Raw genomic sequence first — 13,940 nt, 5'->3', positions numbered from 1 at the left:
AACTGACTATGATGTAACGCAGATCCAGTGGGCGACCCTGGGAAATATGGTAGCTAAGAGAGACATAGCGCAGTTGTGGGGTTCCCAAAGGCCACCCACGGTCGAGACATGGATGGAAAACATGGATTGGTGCATGTTTAGGGAGAAGACGGTCTATGTGGCATGGGGGCGACCCAGGAAATGGGGCAAGATCTGGGGTCATTGGAACGTTTACCGTGGAGACATTTGCACTCCTCCTCTTGTGGATATTCCTGAAGTTCCACTTTCCCCCTGACCTGCCATTCCTTGTATTGTATCATGCATATTTTGTCTGGAACTCGTCTCTCCCCTGCTTCCCTCCCCTAATATTGTCTGTATACCTTACTGTATTGCTTTTTCATTCCTCATTCGGACAGATATCCTACTGTATTGTATTTATTGCCTTGTTTGTTTCTTTAATTTCAATAAAAAGATTATAAAAAAAACAAGCATTTACAATGCAACGGTTTCGCCTTTGGAGAGGTTAGAGCTATTGGCATTGTAAATGACAAAATTTGTATTTATGTGTTGGTTTTGAAAACAGGTAAATAAATGGCATTGTCATTTACATTGCCAATAGCTTAATCTCTCGCAAATGTGAGAACTATTGTACCCTACGGACGAGCTCAGCAGACAGCAATTACTACCACACACACACACACACACCCAGAGCCACACACACACACCCAGAGCCAGCCACACACACCCAGAGCCAGCCACACCCAGAGCCACACATACACACCCAGAGCCCCACACACACACACAACCAGAACAGTCACATACACACACCCACTGGAGCAGTCACACACACACACACACACTGGAGCAGTCACATACACACACACACACACTCTGGAGCAGTCACATACACACACACACACTCTGGAGCAGTCACATACACACACACACACACTCTGGAGCAGTCACATACACACACACACACTCTGGAGCAGTCACATACACACACACACACACTCTGGAGCAGTCACATACACACACACACACTCTGGAGCAGTCACATACACACACACCCTGGAAAAGTCACACACACCCAGGAGCAGTCACACACACACACACTCTGGAGCAGTCACATGCACGCACACACTGGAGCAGTCACACACGCACACACTCTGGAGCAGTGCGCACATGCGCGGCTCTTAACCATATGTCAGACAGCTTGTCATGCACCCCCCTACCCCTCACAGCGCGCCCCTCCAGTAACCCACCGAGCTAATGAAGGTCAGTGGAGTGACGCTGACCGCCCCTCGTTACCACATTGTAAAGTTGTATCCGGCCTCATTGAAGCCGGGGCGTCTACAGTACAGTGTGAAAAACAATATACTGACTGACACAGAAGACAAAGGATGTTAGGTGAGAAAATTCGGGATCACCGCAGATGGGGTTTCCCCTCCAACCCACAGGGTCAGCGGACAGAAGGGAACAAGGGACATTGGCACTGCAGCGGGCTAATATGGTTCAGATAGAACAAAGAGGGAAAGCGTGACGGGTTGAGATGCTTAAGTTATTAACCTGAACAGGGTACGTAGCTTGGTCAGTAAGACCGAGGGGGGGTGAGCTTCAGGTTTTCCAACAATGGCACAGGCATATAATGATAAAATACATTCTAGAACAAGCAGGGCACAGGAGAGGGGCTTAAGGGGTAGTGAAAAGGGAGAAGAATACAGCTTGATAGGGGTACTGAGTAAGGGAAAACACAATATTTTGTAAACTAGCCAAATTGTTTAAGACTTTCGAAACCGAGGGAGAGTGTGTGTTTTTTGTCTGTGTGCATGCGAAATCCGAGAGACACATCACCATACCTGACCGAAAGCACCGGTACCTAACTATTTACTTGAAAATACATTTATTAGGGGGGGTGAAACACACCAAACATCCCCCCCCCCGAAGCTACCTCCCTGACATAAGACTGACTTGAGTACTCCATCGTTTTTTTAAAAATCTCTCTGTTACTATTAGGGTTAGGGGCCAACAATATGTAAGTCAATTTTGGCCCTTTAAACACACACACAACACCCCACCCCACCGCAAGACCTCCGACTGGATCTTATTAGTTAGGTTGGCAGCCAGCTGGGGGCTCCTATGGCACTCCCACATAGGGAGACTGACTTAGAAAGCAAACGTGATTGAAATGCTTTAATTAAGCTGGACCATGGACATTCCCCTGGCAGGTTCCATTGCAAAGAACTCAAGGCTCTTCCCGTGACTGTTATTGCTGGCCGAGGCTCCCACCCTCCTTCCTCAGTCTAGCATTGGTTAAAGCTCGAGTAACAGAGCTGCTAGAGTATTACAGACCTGTGGTGAGGGTCACTGGTGACATCATCTTAGGATAGCCAAGAGCTGTTATGCAGGTATAGTCCAGTATGTTTACAAACCACAAGTGAAAAGCATGTTTTTCAGGGTGGTGAAGGACCAATGTGATTCATGCTAATCCTTATCTTATCCATCCGCCGCAGCAGTAGGATTAAACAAGCAGAGGCAGCATGGTCCAGGAATGTTTTTGCTCAAGGACCAGTCCCTGCTCGTCCAGGTGCTGACCAGTGTACACAAAAGGCCCCCTTGAAGCCTCATTTAATTCACTACCATTAGCAAGGGGGCCACATTTGTGTCCGCCCAGGGTTCTATTTTAGCAAAATGCAGCTCTGCCTATGGAAACCATCCAATCTGGCAAATGCTAAGCCCGACAGGGGCATCATCCGAGACGTACTGTGGCCAGTTTGAGAATGATAAAAAGCAAACATTTGTTTAGTAATTATTAACCGGTGGTATGGGCGCCAAAGTCAGTGAATTCAACATGGTGAAATGATGAATCACCGAAGCCAGGAATGCAGCCAGTAACCACCATGAAACAGTTCCTTCGGTAGACTGACGCTATATGTGCTTTAACCCACTGAGGTGCAGTAGCAATTGGGCAGGAGTTTACTGACCAGACAGACAACACCAGAACCAACAAAGCCCAGACACCATAAGAGGCACTCCCAGTACTGCAAAAGAACCCCCCAGCATGGCTGTCAAGAGGCACTTTGTCATGAAGGTGACTTTGGCTCAGTCCTGTTTTTTCAGCCAACCAGACGAGCAGCGCTGGAATGTGGAGTTTCGCGGTTCTCATGCGGGCCTGTGGGCTTAATGCACTGGCTGAGAACCCAGGGCTGGCTGACAGTCGCAATCAAGATCAGGGCAAGACCAGTCAACAGCTACACTACTACAGAAATACCCCTGGAACTACAAGACTCCCGCACGTAGCTATTGACGCACTCAGCCCATCCTAGCTTTTCACTCTACAAACTTTTTCACGTTGGTATTTCAAAACCTCTAGCTGTAAACGGGAAAACTAAACTACAAGCAGCATGGAGCAAACACTGCGATAAAAACAAGGGCAGAGGCGACGTGACAGATGACGTGGGGCACTGCAAGCCTTGCTCCTGAAATTCAAGAAAAACTACCCCTGCCCCGCCCTATATTACACCCCTCAGCCCCAGCATTACAGTACAGTCACCCTAACAACCTCACGAGAGATCTCCTAGGACAGCAGAAGGACCATGCCTGGCGCCACGGGAGAGACGCCCTCAGCACTAGAAGTGTGTCCTCGGCAGCACTAGGCGAGACAGACTCAGCAGCGATAAAAGAAGCGCCCCTTTAGCACTGCACTAGTGAGTCCTCAGCTCAATTGAAGAAGCCCCAATGCAGCCAGAAACACAGGAGCAACAGGCAGGGGAACTCTTAACACTAAAGGATAGTCGGTCTCACTAAGGAAGAGAGGCACTCAGGCCTCTGCAATACTAAAGACGAGACATCCTGAGCGCCAGAAGAGACAGCTTCAGTGCCACGACATGACAGACACCCAAGGCACTGCAGGACAGATAACCTCAGCACTACAGGAAGTGCACACTCAATACTACACAATACAGGCCCGCAGCACTCTAACACTCTAAGAGACAACCTGAAGGGCCCTGCCTTTACACCACCACCAAGGAGGGCCCCCTGAGCACTGCAAAAGGGGCGCCCTTACCCGTGGTGGAGGTAGAAGCCCCCAGCACACTTAATATAATGTAAGAGCGCAGTTTGCTCGCAGGCCCCTCGCACCCCCCCTGGGTGGCCGCAAATGTGCTCCGCTTCCTTCCTTACCAAGTCCTGGGCCGCGGGGCTCAGGCAGTTCTCCATTTCCTCCATGGTGGCCTCCACTAATGCTCAGAGTTAAGCCTTCCGTGCCGGCGTCCCAGTGCCGGGCAGACCTGCTTCTATCCACTCGCCGCCGCCACCTCGGTCCAAGGCGAGTCTGTGGTCCAAAACTTCCTATGAATCAGCCTGCCCACCTCAAGCAGAGGGGTCAACGGGGCTCCCCGCAGTAACACAGCGCGCCCTCTGCGGAGCTTGCACGGGGGTGGCGCACCCTCCGCCCTGACCCGGGCGCCCTCTGGCCGGTCCGCAGCGACTCCTAAGCTCGGGGACCTCCTCGGACGAAGAGAAGTTTCCACCGGAAAAACAGGTTGCACAGGTGCGTCTCTGAACGGCGTCGCACCTGCCTCGGGCCGGAGAGTACACACGGGGCTGCTAGGCTCGCGCCGGCGCAAGGGAGGTCTGCTGAGACGGCGCGCGTGCCTCGGAGCCCGGGGCCTCAGACAGACGCCGAGGGCCTGGGCCTCACACCGAGCTCGCTGTCGTCATGGAGACGCCCCGTCACCTTCCTGTGGGCTCCTCAGACCGGGACAGAGCACTCCAGAGCCGGCCGGTGTGTGCCAGGACGCCTGACTCACCGGGAGGGCGTGGCCCCGGCGGGCTCCACCTCTCTCTTCCTCTCATGCTCGCTCACCACTCGGGCGCTAATCGCTATAACAAGTTGGACCAGTGCAGCCAAATTTAGATACATGCAAACCAAAAAGGAACAAAAAACTTCCTGTTGTTCCCAGTATGTTCCGCTGTGACATCTCAACATAGGAATACCTAAGCATGTACGTATCAATTGCTTTGGAAACAAGTCAGGTCCCGGGCCGGCAGCCAATCCCAGCGCGGCCCGGGGAATGACGTCACGGGGGTGTCCCGGCCGACAGATTCGGGGGCGTGTTTTTCGTGCTCTCCCATTCCCATTGGCTGGAAGGTAAAATTCCAGCCAATGGGAAGAGGAGAGGGCGGGACTTAAAAAAACACACGGAAACGCCCCCGAATCGCGTTTTCATGGGGAAAGCGTGATTGACAGCCAATCTCTTCCAATGGCTAGCCTCCATTTATGGAGCTAGCCAATGGAAGACAGAGGCGGGACCAAAGCCCCATATGTAGGACATAAGATTTCGCCCTGGGCGGGGCACCTGCTTCGCAGGTGCTACGGCCAGGGCGAAACCTAAAAAGCATAGGATTTAGGATAGAACCCTGAGCGACTCCTATGCTTACCGATCGACGGCACGAGGCCCGGGTGCCAACTCGTACTGTGGTTGTTCGGTCCATTAGATCATTTCTGAACCAGTCGAAGGCCTTGCCCCTGACACCCTTCTCCCATAGCCGCTGTTCTAAGATGCCATGTGAAATGGTGTCAAACGAGGCCGACAAATCCAACAGGACGAGCATGGCTGACTGCCCATTGTCTAAGGCAAGTCTAATGTTGTCTACCACCTCCACCAAAGATGTTTCGGTACTGTGTGATGCCCTGCACCCTGATTGTGATGGATCAAGGAGTCCATGACTCTCCAAATGGATGGTAAGCTGTTTATTTATCAAGGATTCGAGTACCTTTCCGGAATATGGGAGCAACAAGATAGGCCGATAGTTGTTGGGTTCCTTTAAATCAGCAGAGGGTTTTTTCAGGATGGGTTTGAAATGTGCTGCATGCCATCCAACTGGGATCTTTGCTTGGGCTGGTGACCTATTTAATAGGTCACTAATCTTACCTTTAAGCACAGGGGCAATAGCTGGAAAGAAGTGAGGTGAGAAGGGATCAACTGGAGAACCTGATTTGATCTTTGCCAGAGCGATTGAGACTCCATCTAAGGTAAACATAGTAAGTTCTTGTAAGAGGGGGGGGGGTAATGGGAACCAGATTAGTGGCTGAATTTTTATCAGGATTAATTTTTGGATCGTAGACTGGAAAGGATCTATGGATAGATTTGATCTTTTCATCAAAAAATGTTGCCAGCTTATCAACCCATTCTTGTGATGGTATATTGGTGTTCTGGGCAGAGGTGGGAGTTGTAAACTCCTTTAGTATTTTATAAAGGTTCTTATTGGAGTCAGCGTCTTTATTGATCCCGTCAATGAAATACAGCTTTTTGACGTGTCTATTGCTATCTAAGTACTTGATGAATCTGCTTGTATTTTTGACAATCTTCTATGGTCCTAGTTTTGCTCCATCTACGCTTGGGCGTTCCTACTAGACATTTTCATGGCTTTCAAAGCTTCTGGGAACCAGGGTGAGTCTCTAGGCCTGACCTTCACCCTTGACAAAGGTGCTACTGTGTTCAAGGCCGATGAGATTGCGTCCTCAACGGCCATTACAGCATCATCAATGTTTTCAATGTGCACTAATTGTGGAGAATTAAAGTGAGCTGAAAAAGTAGCTAGTGTAACTTTACGCCATGGACTTCTCCATATGAATTCAGTGATTGGAAAGTATTTTTTAGTGTCTATTGGTAGAGAGAAATTTAGCAGATTATGATCCGACCAAAGCAGGGGGAAAGGGGATTCAACTTCAACCTTGGTTGAGTTGGTAAACAAAAGGTCAAGAGTATGGCCAGCCTGATGCGTGGGACCCACCACCATCTGGGATAGTCATAGTGTGTTCAAATGTGTCACTAGTTGACTGTTAGGTCAGTTAACAGCTCTGCATGATAATTAAATCACCAATTAGAAAAATAAATTCTGAAGCTAGTACATGTGGGGCAATATTTTCCAGTAAGTAGTTTATAAAATAAGTTTTCCGGCGTGGAGGCCTATAAACTAAGGCTCTCTCCAGGTTCCTTATGATTTAGTGTCCATTTACAAATAAACATTTTGGACATTTCTGTGGTTGAGGTGTCCAAAGTGGTGATGCCGAATCCCTCCCTGGTGACTATCGCAATCCCGGCTCCTTTTTTGGTTTCTACGTCTAATCTAATTAGATGATATTCTGCGGGAAATGCGGTTGCCACATCAGGGGAAGCATGTTCGTGGAGCCAAGATTCCGTAATAAAATAGATATCTGGTTTCTCTTGCTCCAAGAGGCTCCATATTTCCAAATCATGCTTCGGGATCGACCGAGCATTAAAATAGAGCCCCTTTAATTGATTGAGAATCTCAGTGGTATCACTAGCGTTAATTACTTGAGATACGGGGAGAGGAATATACTTATTGGAAGTGGTGTCTGTAGCTCAATTAGAGATGGCGGTGTATGCTAGCGAATTTATGAGGCAATCGGGTATACTGATAGCTGAAGAATTTAGTAGTTTAAGTTCCTGGCTTGAATAATGCAAGGTTGCATGATAATATCAAGTTGTAGCTTGAGAGGAAAAGATATGTCAGTACAGAAAGATACATAGCTGATGTACATAAATGCTCTACTGCTCAATGTTTTATTTTGCTTTGCAACCGCCCATTGGATGATTTATGAGAACATGCAACTGATTACATAACGAACACAACTGCATAACAATACTGACCTAGAGGTGACATATTTCTTATTGCAAATATGCTTGGCAGTGACACATCATTAACTTCATAAAGATGGTCAGAATTCAGAGTGAAGAAAAAAGACTTGCTATGTGTATTTTATGACATTCATTTAGGTGTCTTCAACTGGTTTCCGTGTAAATGTAAAACAATCAAATTGCAGTAGGTCCTGTCTAAACCAACAGTGAAAATAGACCACAAAAACAACCCTTTCCTTTCAGTCGGGAACTGAAATACTCTGTAATGATCATTAAACAAGAAAGACTTGCTTAATTTCCGCAGTTCTGTGTGCAATTATAACTCCTTCAATATACAGCCAAACATACTCGATGCTGCAAGTATTACCTGGGGGATTATCATGTCTGCCAGCGCTTTAGAGAGCTTAAAGAGTTCTTCAGTGCCTTCCAGCTTCAAGGCGCTGTTGTGCTGAACATCGTACTTAATGCAGTCATAGATATCTGGAATCTTGCTAATGTCATAACGTCCATTCTTCATGCGAAAATCTCGCTCCAGTTTGGTCCAGCGCTGCAACATCAGTTCTAGAGTCTCACTGTGGTATAGCTGTAGGTCTGAGCAAGTAAGTATAAGAGAGACAAAAGCAAAACTGCAGTAAAGTTTGAGTACCATAATGAAAAATGCCCAAAAGTTAAATGCATCTTACCAAATTGAGGAAGTTCAGTACAATGAACGGTATACCCTAACTATCAATAAACTTTGTAGACATGGATTAGATGACTTATCCCTCAGTACATTGGATCCACTGCTGCAGACCATAATAAACTTCAGGCTTTCCTTCACAATTTGACTATTCATTTTATCTACTCTCACAACATGTGTTGGGTGATGCATGTATGTTGGTATGTGTGTATACAGTAATATTATAGCAGAAACCTAGCCAAAAGGTAGCAAGTGCTGTACCGGGCTAAATAAGAGGAGAAAGTCAACGAGTGACAGGAGAGGTTGCTGGATTGTAGATGCTTAATGCATTGCGATTTGATGTTGTTTAAAGAGGTGAGTTTTTGACTCTTATCTAAATTGGAGCAGCATTGGGGCGTTATTGATGGATGCAGGGATGGTGATCCAGACCCTCGGTTCATATATGGAAAAAGCCTGCTGCCTTGTTTTTACATTTCTATCCTTCTTTGTCAGCAGTCTGATGGTATCCTGGCTGCAGGGTGCAGCGAGCCACCAACGATGCTGAGCCTATCTACAAGGTAAGTGGTGGTGCGGGCAGTTGTTTTGAAGGTGGTACAGTGCTGGCAAGGGAAGCCAATGGAGTTCCATCAGGAGATGGTAGAATTAAAATATAAGGGCCACATGTATCAAGCATTTCCTCGTTCGCAAATGGGCCAATTCCCAGAATCAGAAGGCAAACAATGCTTTTCACAAGTATCAAACCCTATTTTGCAATACGGTAACCTGTTACTGAATCACAAAATGGGTTTGGTAATCCGATATTTGGAAGGGGAGTGTTCACCGAATCGTAACGGTATGTATGAATTTTTTGTGACCCTTAATGCGATCACAAAACATTCGATTCCACCGCCAACTACAAGTTGGTGGTCACCCATTCCCAAACAGGAAGGGGCCCTCAAGGGACCCTTCCCTGTTCTTAAAAAAGTTTTTGCAAGCATTCACAAACGGGAAGGGTCCCCTGAGGACCACTGCTCTGAAAAAATGGAAGGTGAACTATTCATTTTTTTAAAAAATGCAAACCGTTTTCCTTTAAGCAAAACAGGCTGCATTTAAAAAAAAAATGCTTTATTTAAAAGCATTCACTAACATGGTTGTCTGCTGGCCCCAGCGGGCTACCATCCCCGTGATTTTAGCGATTCAAAGGGGGTAGCAAATTGCGATCTACCTCATTAATATCAATGAGGTAGGTCGATTTGCAACCACCTACGAATCGCTATATGACATTTTTGGAGTTTCATACATTTGTAATAGCGATAACCTAATTGCGATTCGCTGAAAATCACAATTAGGTAATCGCTATTGCAAATGTTCATACATGTGGCCCTTAATGAGTATGCCTGGAGCATTAGTGGCAGCAATTGTTTTGCACCGTGAACTTTGTCTACATTTACATGCTGTGTATTATTCTGCCATCTAGTGGTTGGGTCTGGAATTGTGCTTTAAATAAACAATTTTGCTTGAAGTGAACAAAGTTTATCTATGGGCAGCGATCATAGATGGAGTTTTAATGTCTCACTATGATGCCAGAGAACATAACCATCATCTTCGGAATGTTTTTCTCATATTTAAGTAGCATGAGTCGCTGTAAGCTTAAACTACACCCAAAAGAGAGATGGACTGAAGAAAATGAGGGTGGTGGGACGAGACGCACTCACTCAATATGTTTTGCAGAAAATACAAGCACGGAAATCTGCTGTTGTATGAAATAGAATAACGTGCTCCTACTTTTTCCAGAAGAGGAAATATAAAAGCCTTTATCCAGTGAGGTAACACAATGGTTGCATATAGAGAAGCGATGGAAAGTTCCAAAAGAAGAAGGTTCAAAGAGTGTCAACAACCAGATGGAAAATCTTTATAGGCAAAGGGTCAAACCTCAATTCAATAGATTATAAAATCCCATCCAGATCTTCCAGTGATATCGGTAAAAAAGCGATTACCCCGTTGAGTAGAAAATAGAGGTGTAATTACTCTTGTTCTCTTACATTTTCTAACTGCCTTTTTTTCTTGTCGGATTGTACCCAAGGCCAGAATTTCAAGCAATTTCCCTCGTAATCAGATTCTAGTTCTATTTTAAATGTTTTATTTAGTGTTGGAGGATATTACAGGGCTTTACATCTAGGAGTTATTTTCTAATGAAGAAACATTAACTACAATAATGAGACAGGACAGGCCCCAAGAGCTGGGAGAAGCACTGTCAAACCTGATAACAGTGAAGGAACACGGGCCACCTGGAGTAATGAATATGCTACTTACCAGTATGCATCTGTTCTTGGCATGTAGGGCTGCTGACATTCATATCTATAGCATAGATCGCCGCCTAGTGTTGGGTCCGGATGATTGCACATTGTTGTCCTGGAAGAGTCTTCGAAGTATCACGAGATAGGCGGCTCCTCCCCTGGACTACAGTGCGCATGGGCATCGACTCCATCCCCAGATTGTTTTTTAGCCATTGTGGCGAAGATGGAGTGTAACAGTGTGAGCGATGACCATGCTAAGAGTAAGTGTAAATTCTGCAGCCGCTACAGGCGCCGGGGAGGAGGGCGGGCGATATGAATGTCAGCAGCCCTACATGCCAAGAACAGATGCATACTGGTAAGTAGCATATTCAGTTCGAAGCATTTGGGCTGCTGAATTCATATCTATAGCATAGAATACATAGCAGTCCCTCTATTAACGGCGGCCGCCCGTGCCAGCTGCAGAAGTCTGAAAAAGTGTTTTAAGAACAGCCTGTCCTACAGGTGCCTGCTGTTTGGAATGCACATCTACACAGTAATGTTTGGTAAACGTGTGTGGTGTAGACCATGTGGCTGCTCTACAAATGTCTTCCAAAGGAATGTTACCTAGGAATGCCACGGAGGCCCCCAACTTGCGTGTGGAGTGTGCCCTGGGGGGGGACCGTTAAAGTGTGCTTAGCTTTCTGATAGCAAATCTGAATACACTTAACGATCCACCTGGCTATTCCTGCTTTGGAAATGGGGTTGCCTTTGTGCTGGGCTGAGAAGGCAACAAAGAGTTGATGTGTCTTTCTAAAATGTTTGGTTCTGTCAATGTAGTACATTAACGCCCTTTTGACATCAAGCGTGTGGAGCATTCTTTCTGCCACAGTTTCAGGGTTTGGAAAGAACGCGGGCAGTTCGATGGTTTGATTGACATGAAACTGCGACACCACCTTAGGAAGAAACTTGGGGTTAGTGCGCAGCACCACCCTGTTTGAATGAATTTGTATAAATGGCTCTTGTATTGTGAGCGCCTGTAGCTCACTAACACGTCTCAGAGACGTGATGGCAATGAGAAAGGCCACTTTCCATGTCAAGAACTGAATCTCACATGAATGTAGAGGCTCAAACGGGGGACCCATCAATCTGGTGAGGACCACATTGAGGTTCCACACAGGAGCCGGTGGGGTCCTGGGAGGGATGACCCGCTTCAGCCCTTCTAGGAATGCTTTAATGGCAGGCACCCTGAAAACAGAGAGATGCTGCCTGTTTTGGAGATAAGCCGCTATGGCGGATAAGTGTATCCGAATGGAAGCATATGCTAGATTGCATTTGTAAAGATGTAACAAATAGCAGATGATATTAGGAATGGATGCATCTAGCGGGTTGATATTGTGTTCTGTACAGTAAATGACAAACCGCTTCCATTTTGCCGCATAGCAAGCTCTGGTAGTGGGCTTTCTCGCCTCCCGGATGATGTCCATACATTGAGGAGGCAAATTAAGGTAGCCAAACTCTAAGACCTCAGGAGCCAGATCGCCAGATTGAGCTGTTGCGGATCTGGATGCTGAATGTCGCCAGGGTTCTGCGTCAAGAGCCTTGGTGTGAGGTGCAGCCTTTGATGCGGTACCACGGAGAGTTCTAGAAACGTGGTGTACCATGGTTGGCGTGCCCACGTTGGAGCAACCAGGATGAGCGTCATCGAGTGTTGCTTTAGCTTTTTTGCCACCAGCGGAATGAGAGGTGCTGGGGGAAAAGCGTACGCAAATCTGCCTGACCAGTTCATCCATATCGCATTGCCCTGCGACTGTGGATGAGGGAACCTGGCGGCAAAGCTTCGGCATTTTGCGTTTTCCCTTGTGGCAAACAGGTCTATCTCTGGATGACCCCACTGCTGGAAGTACGGGCGGAGTACTGATGGATGTAACTCCCACTCGTGCATCTGGTGGCTGAACCTGCTGAGCAGATCCGCCATCTGATTGTCCTTGCCCGGGAGGTGTTCCGCCATGAGGAAGGTGTTCCGCCATGAGGAAGATGTTCCTCTGAATGGCCCACTTCCACATGCTCTGAGCCAGATGAGACAACTGTGGAGAGTGCGTACCTCCCTGCTTCTGGATGTAGTACATGGCTGTCATGTTGTCCGTCCGGATCAACACGACTTTGTTGCACAGATGTACCTTGAAGGACTTGATTGCCATGAAGATTGCCATCAGTTTTAGGTAGTTGATGTGCATCTTCTTTTGCTGCGTCGTCCATAGTCCCTGCACCGTGTAGTGGAGCACATGAGCTCCCCAACCCTGGAGAGAAGCGTCCGTTGTTAGGATGATCTGTGGAACAGGCTCTTGGAACGGTCGGCCCTTGCAAAGGTTGTGTGGATTCCACCAATGCAGAGAGTTGTATGCCCGACCGGTCACCAACACTAGGTCTTTCGACTGTCCTTGAGCCTGAGTCCACTGATGCGCCAAGCATTCTTGGAGCGGACCCATATGCAACCGTGCGTGCGGGACTATGAAGATGCAGGAGGCCATCATGCCTATCAACTGCATGAACACTCTCGCTGGGAGTGAGTGTTGCGGTCTGAACCTCTGGATTAGCGACTGGATGTTGTCGATCCTCGCTGGGTTTGGCTGAGCTGTGGCTGCCAGAGTATTTATCGTCGCGCCTAAATACTGCCGCACATGGGCTGGCTTAAGGTGCGACTTTGGATAGTTTAGTGAAAACCCCACACTGTGAAGGAGGTGAATGGTGTGGGACATGTCTGCGGCGCACTGCTGGGCCGACTTGGCTTGAACCAGCCAGTCGTCTAGATAAGGGTAGACATGTATGCTCTGTCTTGTGAGGTGCGCCGCTACTGTCGCCAGACATTTCGTGAACACTCTGGGGGCAGTGGTGACTCCGAAAGGGAGGACCTTGAACTGGTAATGCCGGTTTTGGATGGTGAACCTGAGGTATTTCCTGTGGGATGGATGGAGTGGTATGTGAAAGTAAGCATCCTTGAGGTCCAAGGTTGCGAGGAAGTCTCCCTGGTTTAACAATGGAAGAGCCTGCTGCAGTGTTAACATGTGGAAGTGTTCTGAAAGAATGTATTGGTTCAGGGGGCGTAGTTCTAGAATCGGTCTGAGTGAGCCGTCCTTTTTTGGGATTAAGAAGTACAGGGAATAAACCCCTGTGCCTTCTTCCTCCACTGGCACAAGCTTTATTGCGCCTTTTTGCAGCATCACAAGAACCTCTTGCTGCAATAAGTGCAAGTGCTCTGCTGACATAGGACGTTGTCTTGGGGGTATGTTTGGTGGAGTGGATGTCAGCTCCAAACAATAGCCGAACTGGATAAGTTTCCTGACCCACCTGTCTGTGGTGATG

The 13,940-nt window shown here is 47.5% G+C and overlaps 1 protein-coding gene across 21 annotated transcripts in view; it reads right to left on the bottom strand.

Annotated features, from left to right (window-relative positions):
- The window catches only part of PPIP5K1 (diphosphoinositol pentakisphosphate kinase 1), a 1,366,868-nt gene that overhangs the window by 449,246 nt on the left and 903,682 nt on the right, over positions 1 to 13,940 (bottom strand). For all 21 annotated transcript variants that reach the window (XM_078683299.1, XM_078683308.1, XM_078683288.1 and 18 more), the window contains one exon: positions 8,014 to 8,237. In XM_078683299.1, the coding sequence (XP_078539425.1) occupies positions 8,014 to 8,237 (224 nt within the window). The remainder of the gene's footprint in view (positions 1 to 8,013; positions 8,238 to 13,940) is intronic.

Source organism: Lissotriton helveticus, chromosome 3_1 (genome assembly GCF_964261635.1).
Source record: "Lissotriton helveticus chromosome 3_1, aLisHel1.1, whole genome shotgun sequence".
NCBI lineage: Eukaryota > Metazoa > Chordata > Amphibia > Caudata > Salamandridae > Lissotriton > Lissotriton helveticus.
Note: the sequence above shows the minus strand (reverse complement) of the source record. Positions and strands in the feature narration are given on the sequence as shown.